Here is a 14,709-nt window from a genome sequence, read left to right as displayed (position 1 = left end):
GGCAGTGGAGGCTGACTAATGTTCCTTTAGGATGCAAGGGAGCCAGGGCATGGGGATGGTGCAGGATAGTGCCGAGATACAACAGTGCAGAGGGGCTGAATGGCCTCCCCACACCTGATGTTCTGACCTGACCAGATTCATTGCCTCTGCACCTCTTGGAATCAAAATAATTTAGCGAGATGATGACCACTAGAGTTCACTACCTCTAGAGCCGCCTCTTTCAAAACCAGGGGATGGAACATGTAACACAGAACACACAACATAGTACATACAACATCGAGCATACAACAAAGAATGTACAAAGAATACAGGCATGGAACATACAACTCCTAAGACGTACAGGTATACAGGTTAACTGGCTTGGTAAATGTAAAAATTGTCTAGTGGGTATAGGATAGTGTTAATGTGCAGGGGTCACTGGTCGGCACAGACCCAGTGGGCCGAAAGGGCCTGCTTCCGCGATGTATCACTAAACTAAACTAGACTAAACACAGAGCAAACGACAGAATAAAATAGTACAACATAGGACACCAACATAATACATACAACATACAACATAATACACACAACATAGAACATAACAAAAAACACACAAATAGATCAAAGGACACAAGCTTGTCCAGTCCTTTTAGAAACATATAAAATTATAAAAGGACTGGACAAGCTAGATGCAGGAAAAATGTTCCCAATGTTGGGCGAGTCCAGAACCAGGGGCCACAGTCTTAGAATAAAGGGGAGGTCATTTAAGACTGAGGTGAGAAAAAACTTTTTCACCCAGAGAGTTGTGAATTTGTGGAATTCCCTGCCACAGAGGGCAGTGGAGGCCAAATCACTGGATGGATTTAAGAGAAAGTTAGATAGAGCTCTAGGGGCTAGTGGAATCAAGGGATATGAGGAGAAGGCAGGCACGGGTTATTGATTGGGGACGATCAGCCATGATCACAATGAATGGCAGTGCTGGCTCGAAGGGCCGGATGGCCTCCTCCTGGACCTATTTTCTATGTTTCTAAGTACACTACAGAATGGTTATAGCATAGAACACATCATAGAACATATACCTGATTCTCTACCCCAGCATATACTGTACAGCAGGGGAATAAGATGGAACAGGCCCTTTCACCCGCCATGTCTGTGCCGACTGTGTGGATCATCACATGGTAGCCAGGTTTTCAAGATGTATTAATTTCTCTTCATGGTAACACTAATTTGCTCAACTGTGCAGGGCACCTGTTCCCCTCGGGTTTCCAACTAATAATCCTGAGTCTTCTCACAGAGACAGACCCATAGCACTTGTATAATTCCTGTGCCATTTACTCATCCCTCATCCCAAATCCTCCTGCAAACCAACCTGGAAAATTGTTGCACAGGATAGTCCTCTGCAGGAGTCCTGAGACAACAGCCCTCCAATGGGGAACACATCTGGCTGGCAGGTAAGAGTGAGGCGAGGAGAGGAGAGGAGAGGGAACAGCCCATCTGTTTGTATGCAGTGGAATATGGCAGCAAACATTCTCCCTCCCGGCAAACCCTTCTGTTTGTATGCAGTGGAATATGGCAGCAAACATTCTGGGAGACGGATCAGGTTTTCTGTTAAGATGGAGAGAATGTAGAGAGGATTTACCAGGATGTTGCAACGATTTACAGGCCTGAGCTAAAGGGAGAGGCAAGGAACTGCAGAAGCTGGTTTACATTAAAAAGGAACAAAGTTGGAGTAACTCAGCAAGTCAGGCAGCATCTCTGGAGAACATGGATAGATGACATTTCAGATTGAAACCCTTCTTCGGTCTGTAGGGAGAGATTGAGCAGGCTGGGACTTCATTCCTTGGAGCACAGGGGGCTGAGGGGTGATCATATAGAGGTGTATAAACCCATGATGGGGTGTGATGGGGTGAATGCACACTTTTACCCAGTGTAGGGGAATCATGAACCAGGGGACATAGGTTTAGGTGAGAGGGAAATTATTTAATTGGAATCTGAGGGGCGACCTCTCGCACAGGGAGGTGGGTATATGGAAGAAGGTGCCAGAGGCAGGTCGTTGAGGCAGGTACAATAACATTTAAAAGACATTTGGACAAGTACGTGGATAGGAAAGGTTTCAGTGATATGGGGCAAATGTGGGTAAAGGGGTCAGAATGGACGAATTGGGTTGAAGAGCCTCTGTGACTCTGTGAGGGGCCAGGGTCCAATGAATTATATGGAGGAGGAGGAGGGGTCAGCTTGGCTGGAACTGCCCCTCATCGCCGAGCCCCCGACACCTGCAGTGGAGGTCCCAGCTCCCGAGAGCTTGGAGTGAGCTGAGTTATGCAGCAGCTGGACTACGCTGGGCAGTGCAGCCCTTTGTCCAGCCATGGAGATCAGCCTCCACTACTGTGAGAATGCACTGACTGAGGTGGCCATGGTCACAGCCAGGAGGTCCCACAAACCATGGGATCTGTCCCTCCCTCAGCACTGCAGATGCTGCCCTCCTGAAGCCTGTGCCCCTGGAGATGTATACATCGCCAGCTCACTCCATCCACACGGAACTAAAACAGGCCCTTCTGCCCACCATTATTGCCATAGAGGGAGTGCAGAGAAGGTTCACCAGACTGATTCCTGGGATGTCAGGACTTTCATATGAAGAAAGACTGGATAGACTCGGCTTGTACTCGCTAGAATTCAGGAGATTGAGGGGGGATCTTATAGAAACTTACAAAATTCCTAAGGGGTTGGACAGGCTAGATGCAGGAAGATTGTTCCTGATGTTGGGGAAGTCCAGGACAAGGGGTCACAGCTTAAGGATAAGGGGGAAATCCTTTAGGACTGAGATGAGAAAAACTTTTTTCACACAGAGAGTGGTGAATCTCTGGAATTCTCTGCCACAGAAGGTAGTTGAGGCCAGTTCATTGGCTATATTTAAGAGGGAGTTAGATGTGACCCTTGTGGCTAAAGGGATCAGGGGATATGGAGAGAAGGCAGGTACAGGATACTGAGTTGGATGATCAGCCATGATCATATTGAATGGCGGTGCAGGCTCGAAGGGCCGAATGGCCTACTCCTGCACCTATTTTCTATGTTTCTATGATGCCCCATCTAAGCCAATCCCACTTGGCTGTGTTTTGCCTACCATGTGGCGGTGGCACATGGGAAGGGGCCACACCATGATGCAACGTTGGGATGGGAGACAGGGTGTCGACCCTCTCTCGCAAACAGACCAGCACCTGGGACCCATCAGCAGGAGGGACAAATTCCCCGGGGACGGTGAACGAAGCACCATACACCAACTCCGCGGAGAACGATGACAGATCCTCCTCGGGAGCCGTTCGAATCCTCAACAGGACCCACGGTATCTCATCCATCCACACAGGGCCTGTGAGACGAGCCTTCAGGCCGGCCGGCGCTGGAATTTAGAAGATTGAGGGGGGATCTTATAGAAACGTACAAAATTCTTAAGGGGTTGGACAGGCTAGATGCAGGAAGATTGTTCCCGATGTTGGGGAAGTCCAGAACAAGGGGTCACAGTTTAAGGATAAGGGGGAAGTCTTTTAGGGCCGAGATGAGAAAAACATTTTTCACACAGAGAGTGGTGAATCTCTGGAATTCTCTGCCACAGAGGGTAGTCGAGGCCAGTTCATTGGCTATATTTAAGAGGGAGTTAGATGTGGCCCTTGTGGCTAAAGGGATCAGGGGGTATGGAGAGAAGGCAGGTACAGGATACTGAGTTGGATGATCAGCCATGATCATATTGAATGGCGATGCAGGCTTGAAGGGCCGAATGGCCTACTCCTGCACCTATTTTCTATGTTTCTGTTGCCTTCAGACAGCGCTGAAACCGCTCCACCAACCCATTTGACTGGGGATGGTACGCTGTCGTGTGGTGGAGCTGCGTCCCCAACAGGCGGGCAATGGTGGACCACAGTACAGACGTGAACTGGGCGCCCTAGTCGGACGTAAGTCCTCGCTACAACATCCCTCTCCACATGGACCTGTCCCAGTGTGTTTTAAATATTGTTATTGTACCTGGCTCAAACATTGCCGATGGCAGTACGCAGGTCTATCTGTCATCCCAGAGGGGGAGAGTGAGCAGCTGAGTACATAACTACCACAGCAACCAAATACCCTCCTCAGAACCGTGAGCCAGCTTCCCTGGAGCTGCTCAGGTAGATTCCCAGAAACAGACCACACAGCAGTCTGCACGTCTCTGACGCCCACACTGATTGAATCACAAAGAAAGCTCACCAAACCCCCTACGTCCCCAGAGGTTTGACGCGATTCAGATGTTGTTGAATACTTTATCCAACTTCTAGAGGTCTACGGTTGAGAGCATGCTGACTGCTTGTATCATAGCCTGGTTCAGCAACTCAAATGCCCAGAAATGAAGGAGACTAGAGAGTGGTGGACACTGCCCGGTCCATCACAAGTACTAACCTTCCCACCATCGAAGGGATCTATAGGAGGTGCTTCCACAAAAAGGTAGCCAATATCATCAAAGACCCACAGCATCCGTACCACACGCTCATCTCACTGCTACCATCGGGGAGAAGGTACAGGAGCCTGAAAATAGTGACCACCAGGTTAAAGAACAATTTCTTCCCAACAACTGTCAGGCTCTTGTACAACATGAAGCTCAACCCTACCTCATCAATGATCCAATGTGTTTAGACTTTGTTTAGATTGCACTACATACTTTGGCTTGCACTATTTTGTACAGGTTACCTTGTATTATTAATTTACTGTATTATTGATTATTGTATATTTATCTGTGTTATTGCAGTAATGGGCCTGTTAAGTCACAGCAAATGAGAATGTAATTGTTATTGTCTTATAGCTGAGCAACCAGAAGTGTACACAATACTCTGTGTGATCTCACTGTAACGACGCCCCAACTACTACATTCAACACTCTGACCAATGAACGCGAGCCCGCCAAAGGTTCTCCACCCCTCCGTCTCTCAGTTGTACAACATTCCCCAGGGCCCAACATTCACTGTGGAAATTCTGCCCCAGTTTCACTTACCGAAATACACATCTCACACTTGTCCGAGATAAGTTTCATTGCCATTCCTCGGCCAACTTCCCCGGATGATCCAGACCCATTTTAAAACTTAGATAGACCTGCATGGTCTTGCCAGAGGGATCTGGAGAGCACCAGCTTCTATTTCTACCGAGGGTGGGGCTATTTCCTGAACCTTTATCGGGGCTGTGACATGTGTGCAGTTTTTACCAGACACGTTGTCTCTCTGAGCTCACGTCACCTCATTTTGCCCGGGCTGGGATCTTCCTGGTTTTTATCCAGGGTGGGATGTTCCTGGTTTTTACCCGGGTGGGATGTTCCTGGTTTTTACCCGGGGTGGGATGTTCCTGGTTTTTACCCGGGGTGGGATGTTCCTGGTTTTTACCCGGGTGGGATGTTCCTGGTTTTTAGCAGGGATGTTCCTGGTTTTTACCCAGGGTGGGATGTTCCTGGTTTTTACCAGGGATGTACCTGGTTTTTACCAGGGATGTTCCTGGTTTTTACCCGGGGTGGGATGTTCCTGGTTTTTACCCGGGGTGGGATGTTCCTGGTTTTTACCAGGGATGTACCTGGTTTTTACCAGGGATGTTCCTGGTTTTTACCCGGGGTGGGATGTTCCTGGTTTTTACCAGGGATGTACCTGGTTTTTACCAGGGATGTTCCTGGTTTTTACCCGGGTGGGATGTTCCTGGTTTTTACCCGGGGTGGGATGTTCCTGGTTTGTATCTGGTCATGTTGCCTGGTTTTATCCGGACTGGGATATTTCTTGATTTATTCAGACATGGAACTGGTGAGTCACACAGAACGGAAACAGGCCCTTCTGTCCAACTTATCCATGCCGACCAAGTTGACTCATCTAACCTCCCTATTGTTCAGGCCCCTGAGACCTGGCAACATCCTCATACATTTCCTCTGCACTCTTTCCAACTTAATGGCATCTTCCCTATAGTAGGGTGTTCACAAAACTGAACACAAATCTCCAAATGTGTAGGAAGGAACTGCAGATGCTGGTTTGGAAACAAAAAAAATAAAAAAATAGGTGCAGGACTAGGCTATTCGGCCCTTCGGTATGATCATGGCTGATCATCTAAAATCATTACCCCATTCCTGCTTTTTCTCCATATCCCTTGAATCCTTTAGCCCTAAGAGCTAAATCTAACTCTCTCTTGAAAACATCCAGTGAATCGGCCTCCACTGCCTTCTGTGGCAGAGAATTCCATAGATTCATAACTCTCTGGGTGAAAAAGTTTTTCCTCATCTCAGTCCTAAACAGCCTACCCATTATTCAAAAACTGTGACCCCTGGTTCTGGAATCCCCCAACATGGGGAACATTTTTCCTACATCTAGCCTGTCCAATCCCTTAAGAGTTTAAACCGGATATAGACACAAAGTGCTGGGGTAACTCAGCAGGATTCCCTTTGTCCTATTTTCACACCTTACACATCCTTATCCATGTATCTCCCTCTCCCCTGACATCAGTCTGAAGAAGGGTCTCGACTCGAAACATCACCCCTTCTCTCCAGAGATGCTGCCTGTCCCGCTGAGTTACTCCAGCATTTAGTGTCTATCTTTGACAAATCTCCAAATATCGACTCCTCAATGTCTTGTATAACAGTAACACGATGCGCCATCTTCTATACCTTCTATAATCAATACCTTGACTGATGAAGACCAGTGTACCAAAAGCCTTATTGGCCATCCTATCTATCTATGGCATCACTTTCAGGGAACTCTGTACCTGTATTCAGTACCATAACACTCCCCAGAGCCCTACCGTTCACTGTGAAGGTGCTACTCTGGGTGGACCTCCAAAAACATGACTCCTTTATCTGTGTTAAAATCCCTTAACCCATTCCTCAACCCACTTGATCAAGATCCTGCTGTACCTTTTGATAACTATTTGTGCTGTCTACAATAAGTGCCATCTGCAAACTTATTCATCATGCCTTGTGCATTCTCATGTGTCATTGATATAAACCACAAACAGCAACGGTCTCAGTACAGATCCCAGCAGTATAAGTACAGCACAGGAACAGACCCTATGGCCCACAATGTTTGTGCCGAACATGATGCCAAGTTAAACCATTCTCATCTGCCAGTCTGTAATACATATCCCTCCATATCCATATGCTTATCTAAAAGTCTCTTAAACACCACTACAGTATCTGCCTCCACCACTACCCCTGACATGTTCCAGGCACCCACTACCCTCTGTATAAAAACTTGCATTACACATATTTTAAACTTCGCCCGTCTCACCTTAAAGCTATGCCCACCATTCTGTGACCTTTCCACCCTGACTGTCTCCTGCCTGTGCCTCTCACCGTTCTCTCTGGTCCTATTGCCTGGGATGGTGCTGCAGAGGGTGGGTGTGGTGGCTTGGACCCAGCCCGGCGTGGCTTTGTTATGGGGAGAGTGCCGTGGGTCATGGGTGTGTCTGTGGAAGTTGGTATGGGAGAGGGGCTTCAGCAGAGTGTGGTCCCCTCTCGCTACCAGCTCCGCCCTTGCTCATGCAACAGTCTGTGCAGCATCTGCCCCCTCCCCATCGATCTCCCGCAGCGCAGCCCAGGGCTAAGGCCAGCTCGACCTCTGTACAAAACCCCGTATTCGCCCTTACCTGTCCAGGTGCTAATCCAGAGGTGTTCCTGGTGAGACTTGGCCAGGCCACAGAAGAGGAAGATCACCCAGAGGGTGAGAGTGACAGACACCAGCCCCGATACCCAGAGAAGCTGCAGCAAACCCGAGTCAAAGGCAGAGCCGGTCAAAGCAGCAGACATCCTCCGCTCCGTCAAAGACAGGACCCCACCAGCACCACGCTCCTCTGCCCACCACACTTAACCCCTTCCCTGCCGCCCTGTCAGCAAGAGGCAGTCAGACCGGCTCCAGTTATCGGTCTGGTCCACGTGGACAATTGGAGGCTGATTCTCAGAATTATTTGGAAAGAATATAAGGACACGCAGCCAAATTTCCAGACAACGCCTTGTTCTGTGTGGACTTAACCCTTTATAGAACTGCCACAGAGCAGACTTAATCCTTACCAGTGTGTGAAGCAGGACCTTGCACAGTACAAGATTAACCCTTTTAATTGCTGCAGCAGAGACTTAAACTGAAGAATTAACCCTTTCCAGAGCTCCAGGCAATGCCTTGCTCTGTGGATTTAACACTTTGCATAACTGCAGCAAAGGCTTAAACAGTGAAGAGTTAACCCTTTTCAGTGCGTGAAGCAGGGCATTGCACAGTGCAGGATTAACCCTTTCCAGAACTCCAGACAACGCCTTGTTCTGTGTGGATTTAAACATGTCCAGTGTTCCAGCATAGACCTAAACACTGTAGACTTAACCCTATCCAGTGCCTGCAGGGCCTTGAACAGTGCAGAGTTAACCCTTTCCGGAGCTCCAAGCAGCACCTTGCTCTGCTGAGCTGATTATTGACTTTAGACGAGGGAGACCTCTTTTTCATTGACGGGTCAGTGGTGGAGAGAGTGAACAGCTCGAAGTTCCTGAAGGGCCTGTCCCATTTGGGCGTAATTTACGCGACAGGCAGGTAGTGACTGTCGTGCGAAAATCGTCTAGCAGTACGACAGTTGCACGCCAAGTGCTCTTGAGGGCCCTGCTTCTTTTGGGAGTCATTTGCGATGTCGTTCGTACTTAGTCCGATCTCCGTGGCAAGGATTTTCCCAGTGAAAATTTTTCAAAACTACGGGCGCTTTTACCCGGGTGGTCACATGGTGCGGCGCTCAAATGACGCGCCAAAGTCGTACGCATGGTTACGGACGTTGATGCACGGTGACGCATAATAAATGAGCATAGGCAATGTTTGTGTGTCACCGTGCGTAACCATGCGTCACCAAGCGCTGCACGTACGCCGTCAGTACGGCAGCATGCGCATGGGATACGTCACATAGAAACATAGAAAATAGGTGCAGGAGTAGGCCATTCAGCCCTTCGAGCCTGCACCGCCATTCAATATGATCATGGCTGATCATCCAACTCAGTATCCTGTACCTGCCTTCTCTCCATACCCCCTGATCCCTTTAGACACAAGGGCCACATCTAACTACGTCTTAAATATAGCCAATGAACTGGCCTCAACTACCTTCTGTGGCGAGGTGGCGTGCGAGGAGTTTGAGCATCCCAAAATCCTGGGGTGCCGCGCGTCACTGCATACGCCACCAGGCCTCACCACGCACCATGCGAGCGTCACGACGCACCAACCAATTTTTAGGATGTCGCATAAATGACGCGCAAATGATGCCCAAGTGGGACAGGCCCTTGAGTGTGCATTACATCTGAAGATATGTCCTGGGCCAACCACATTGATGCAATCTTAAATAAAGCCAATCAGCACCTCAACTTCCTTAGAAGGAGGAGATTCGGTATGAAGAGATGTTCAGAAAGAGCATATTGACTGGTTGCAGCACGGCCTGGTTCGGCAACTCCAATGCCCGGGGATGGAGGAGACTCCAGAGGGTGGAGGACACTGCCCAGTCCATCACAGATACTGACCTCCCCACCATTGAAGGGATTGCCTACAGGAGGCATTGCTTCAAAAAGACAGTCAGCATCAACAAAGACCCACACCACCCTGGTCACCCTCTCATCTCACTGCTACCATCGGGAAGAAGGTACAGGAGTCTGAAAACTGTGACCTCCAGTTTTAAGAATAGCTTTGTCTCAACAACCATCAAACATCACAAAACATGAACTAAACTATGAACTGTCTTGGTAATACAAAGGACTTTGACTTTTTGCACTAATATTGGGGTGTTAATTTATAGATGTTTTTGCTTATTGTGGGTACTGTGTTATGCTGCTTCAAGTAAGAATTTCATTGTTCTGTTGGTACATATGCCAATCAAACACTCTTCCAACTTTGGCATCGATAGGATAGATACTCGCATAGATACATAGATAGATAGTAGCACAGTCTGAAGAAGGGTCTCGACCCGAAACATCACCCATTCCTTCTCTCCAGAGATGAAGCCTGTCCCGCTGAGTCACTCCAGCATTTTGTGTGTTTTTTCAGTTTTAACCAGCATCTGCAGTTCCTTCATACACAGGATGATGTACAGGTAGATGTTTAACCTGGCATCATGTTGGGCACATTAGGGCTGAAGGGTCCGGTCCACTGCTGTACTGCTCCATGTTCCTGTCTCTTAACCCTTTTGGTCGTTGAGGGGCACATTCTTTCCCTGGTCACATAGAAACATAGAAAATAGGTGCAGGAGGAGGCCATTCGGCCCTTCGAGCCAGCACCGCCATTCATTGTGATCATGGCTGATCGTCCCCTATCAATAACCCATGCCTGCCTTCTCCCCATATCCCTTGATTCCACTAGCCCCTAGAGCTCTATCTAACTCTCTCTTAAATCCATCCAGTGACCTGGCCTCCACTGCCCTCTGTGGCAGGGAATTCCACAAATTCACAACTCTCTGGGTGAAAAAGTTTTTTCTCACCTCAGTCTTAAATGGCCTCCCCTTTATTCTAAGACTGTGGCCCCTGGTTCTGGACTCGCCCAACATTGGGAACATTTTTCCTGCATCTAGCTTGCTTTGGATATACAAAGGAGATAGTGATCGACTTCAGGACATACAATGTGTGCATTGACGGTGCCAAATTAGAGATGTCCGAAAGCTTTGTTCCTTGGAGTAAATATCACCAACAACTTCCCGTGGACCACCCATATTGAAGCAATGGCCAAGAAAGCACACCAACCTTCCTTAGAAGGCTTAGGAAGTTCGGCACGTCCCCAACAACTCTCAACAACTTCTACAGATGCGCTGTAGAAAACATTTCATCGGAATCCATCACAGCATGGTTTGGGAACAGATCCATCCAAGACCGCAAGAAATTGCAGAGAATTGTGGACGCAGCCCAAACTGAATCATCCTATCAACAACTAGACAGTGGGCCTGAGCTACTATCTACCTTATTGGAAACCCTCGGACTATCTTTAATCGGATATTACTGGATTTTATCTTGCACTAAATGTTATTCCTTTTAGCATGCATCTGTACACTGTGGATGGCACGCTATAAAAGCTTCTCACTCTAACTTGGTACACGTGATAATAAACTACTGATAAAAGATCTTGAGATTCTCCTTAATCTTGCTTTCTACCAATATTATTGGCCCCACTTTGACCACCTAGTTTCATTTTGAACTACTCTCCCACACTCTATACTACTCAAAGGTCTCTCCTAGTTCCAGACAACAATTCCTGCCATGACTTCCCTTCCGGAAGTGGCAGCGCTGTCTTTACTTTTTTATATTGTTTTTTTTCGTTTGGTCTAGTTAGTTTTTGTTTTTTAGGTTGTGTTTATGTGGGGGGGGGGGGGGGGTGAAACGGGGCTTGCTGTCTCTCTCTTCGGGGGAATACGACTTTTTTATCGTATCCCCCTTCTCTGCCTCCGTCTGCGCTGAGGCCTGATGGCGGAGCTGGCGGCCTCAAGACTCCGGAGGCAGAGCCAGTCAGGACTTGCCCTGGGCTCGCTCCCGTGAGGGCGGCCCATCTCGGGGCTGGGACGGCGCTCCCGTCGGAGTGGCCCAGCTCGAGGGAGGAACGGCACTCACGTGAGGGCGATCCGGCTCGGGGCTGGAACGGTGCTCCGGTGGCTGGGACGGTGTTCTGGCGGCGGTGACCTGAGTCTGGGGTTGAGCCGCGGGCCCAGCGGTTGCGTCCGCTGGACTGGAGGGCGGCAGCTTCGACCACCCCCGGGCCGCGGTGTTTGAGCCGGCCCGTTTGCGGGGTTCGGTGAGCCGCGGGACTGGTTGTGCCATCGCCCGGTGGGGAATCGCCTCAGCGCAGAGGGAGAAGAGGAGGGAAGAGACTGCAGCCCTAAGATTTTTGCCTCCACCACAGTGAGGAGGTGCTTGGAGGATACACTGTGGTGGATGTTAATTTGTGTTTATTGTTGTTATTATTGTATGATTGTATGTATGACTGCAGGCACAAAATTTCGTTCAGACCGTAAGGTCTGAATGACAATAAAGGCATTCAATTCAATTCAATTATTCATTGCCATGAAAGATTCTCTAATCTGGCCCTCCTTGCCTTCACCCTGACATGAACATGGTGGCCCTGAACTCTCACTATCTCACCATGCACACTCCCACCTATGATTTTCTTTGAGCATCCTCTATCTACTTTGACCTGGTGCTGTCATGGAGCAGACACCTTGTCCATGCCAAACCATTTGTACACCATTAGCGAATGGCAGACCCTCAAGAGCATTGATGTACAGAGGGAGAATCAAGGAACTGCAGGTGCTGGAGTCTTCAGCAAAACACAATGTGCTGAAGGAACTTAGCAGATCAGGCAGCATCTCTGGAGGACATGGATAGGCAATGGTCAGACACAAAAGGAACCCGTTTCCCAGAGCTTCAAGGTGAGAGGGGCAACGTTAAAGGAGATGTTGGGGGAGTGCTGGGTGCCTGGAATGTGGTGGCGGGTGTGATAGCGGACTGGAGCCAGGTACGGTAGTGGTGTCTCATCTGTGGAATTCTCTGCCACAGAAGGTAGTTGAGGCCAGTTCATTGGCTATATTTAAGAGGGAGTTCGATGTGGCCCTTGTGGCTAAAGGGATCAGGGGGTATGGAGAGAAGGCAGGGATGGGATACTGAGTTGGATGATCAGCCATGATCATATCGAATGGCGGTGCAGGCTCGAAGGGCCGAATGGCCTACTCCTGCACCTATTTTCTATGTTTCTATGTTTAAGGGGCTTTTTGGTAGGCACATGGATATGGAGGGACATGGATCACGTGCAGGCAGGGATGTACGTAGGAAGTTGGAGTTGAGCGTTGGTGGAGGGGAAGTGACTCAGAGGAGAGTGTTGCAAATTGTAATCCAGAGGGACTGAGGCGGGATCAGCAGCACATTCCACACAGCCCATGTGAGACGCGGTGCTGGGTTCCCTGTGGCAGGAACGCTCTCACATCCAACCCCGCTCCACACAGCCGTCTCTCAGTCTGCAACTTCGGTGGAAAGTTCCAGTCCGTTCCCAGCCAGGGTGGGGCCGCGCGCACATCTGTTTACCATTAGACATAAAGGGCAGCAACATGTGGAACGCATCAGACAGTTTATGGGCACTGCATCCAGAACCACAAGTCAGTGGCACACATCCCACTATTGAAAACAAAGCAGCTCTCTTTCTCCCTCTCTGCCTTTGTATCCCCATCACTTACTCCCTCTCTCTACCTCTCCCCCTCTCTCTGCTCCCACCCGTCTCCCTCCCTCTCCCTGCTTCTCATTCTGTTTTGTGTCTCCCTCTCTTTCTTAGCCTCTGCCTCTATCAAGCACATCCTCATTTTCTCGCTCCCTCTCTCTCTCCCTTTCCCTCCATATTTCTTTGCCTCCATCTCTGCCTCTGTTTCTTTCTCTCTGTCTCCCCCTCCATCTCTGTCTTTCTTTGCTGCCCCATCTCCATCTCCATCTCCCTCTCTCTCTATCTCCATCTCTGCCTCTCTTTCTCTCCACACCCCCCACCCCCTCCCTCTCTCTCCTCTCTGCGTTCTTTTCTCTCTCATTCACTGTCTCACTCTCTCTCTCTGTCTTGGTTTCTTGGTCCTCCAAAATATTCCAAATGGAATTTAAACTGGAGGTGGTGAAGGGAGGGCTTAAGCCAGAAAAGGTTATTGGGAAGAAAGAGCTACTTTAACTTTAGTTGCATCTGGCTGGGTAACTATAGTTGGGTGGAGATTATTCCATGCTTTAATTGTGCGGGAGAAGAACGAATTGCTGTATACATATGCCTTTGTCACTGTTTCTCTCTCTCTATCTCTCTCCGAGTGAGATATAGGGAACTACTGTTGTTGGAGTCTGGAGCAAAACACAGTGCTGGAGGAACTCGTCGAGGCAGGCAGCATCTGTGGAGAAAATGGACAGATAATGTTTCATTCTGAAGAGGATCCCTAACTGGAAATGTTGTGTGTCCATTTCCAGTTTGATGCCCGAGTTCCTCCGGCACTGTGGGCTGTCTTGGTTGTTTCCCCCCTACCTCCATTCCTTCTCATTCCTCCCTCTCATCTCTCCCTCTCCTTCCATCCTGCGTCCCTCCACATCTTTCCCTCCCTCCCTCTCTCTACTCATTCACTCTTTTCTCCCTTACTTTCTTCCCTGTCTCCTCTACCTCCTCCCTCACTTGCTCCCCTCCCCTCTCTCTCTCCCTCCCCCTTCCTTTGATCCTCCCCTTCTTCCCTCTCTCCCTCCTTCCATCCACTCTCCCTCATCATCCTCTCTCACGGAGGCTGGAGAACTCACGGCCCTGGTGAATGAGATGAGAGATGAGTTCAATGTCTGCCCCTCCTGGGCGGGCCCTGCTCCGTGGAGCTCGGACTGGGCTCTGTCGAGGGTCTCTTCCTGTCTCTCAGTGAACGTGGACACACTTCTGGTGGGGAGGGGGAGGGGAGAATTAAATATTCACACCATTGGGTTGTAAGGTATCCAAGCAGTATATAAAGTGCTGCTCCACCAGTTTGTGTGTGGCTTCTCTCTGCCAATGGAGGAGGCCCAGGACAGAGAGGTAGACTCAAAGTGCTGGAGTAACTCAGCGGGACGGGCAGCATCTGTGGAGAAGGAATGGGTGACGTTGCGGGTCGAGACACCTTCTGCAGAGATGCTGCCTGACCCGCTGTTACTCCAGCATTTTGTGTGTACCTTCGGTTTAACCCTGCATGTGCAGTCGCTTCGTGCACAGAGTGGTGAGTAGGCAGGAGATGCAGC

General features: G+C 49.3%; 1 protein-coding gene across 1 annotated transcript in view; it reads right to left on the bottom strand.

Moving 5' to 3' along the window:
• Window positions 1-7,904, bottom strand: part of LOC116984372 — a 131,466-nt gene extending 123,562 nt beyond the window's left edge. The window contains exon 1 of the mRNA XM_033038533.1: window positions 7,605-7,904. Coding sequence (XP_032894424.1) covers window positions 7,605-7,764 — 160 coding nt within the window. The 5' untranslated portion in view covers window positions 7,765-7,904. The remainder of the gene's footprint in view (window positions 1-7,604) is intronic.
• Window positions 7,905-14,709: the final 6,805 nt, after the last annotated feature.

Source organism: Amblyraja radiata, chromosome 2 (genome assembly GCF_010909765.2).
Source record: "Amblyraja radiata isolate CabotCenter1 chromosome 2, sAmbRad1.1.pri, whole genome shotgun sequence".
In the NCBI taxonomy this organism is placed as follows: domain Eukaryota; kingdom Metazoa; phylum Chordata; class Chondrichthyes; order Rajiformes; family Rajidae; genus Amblyraja; species Amblyraja radiata.
This window is presented reverse-complemented; position numbering and strand designations above follow the sequence as displayed.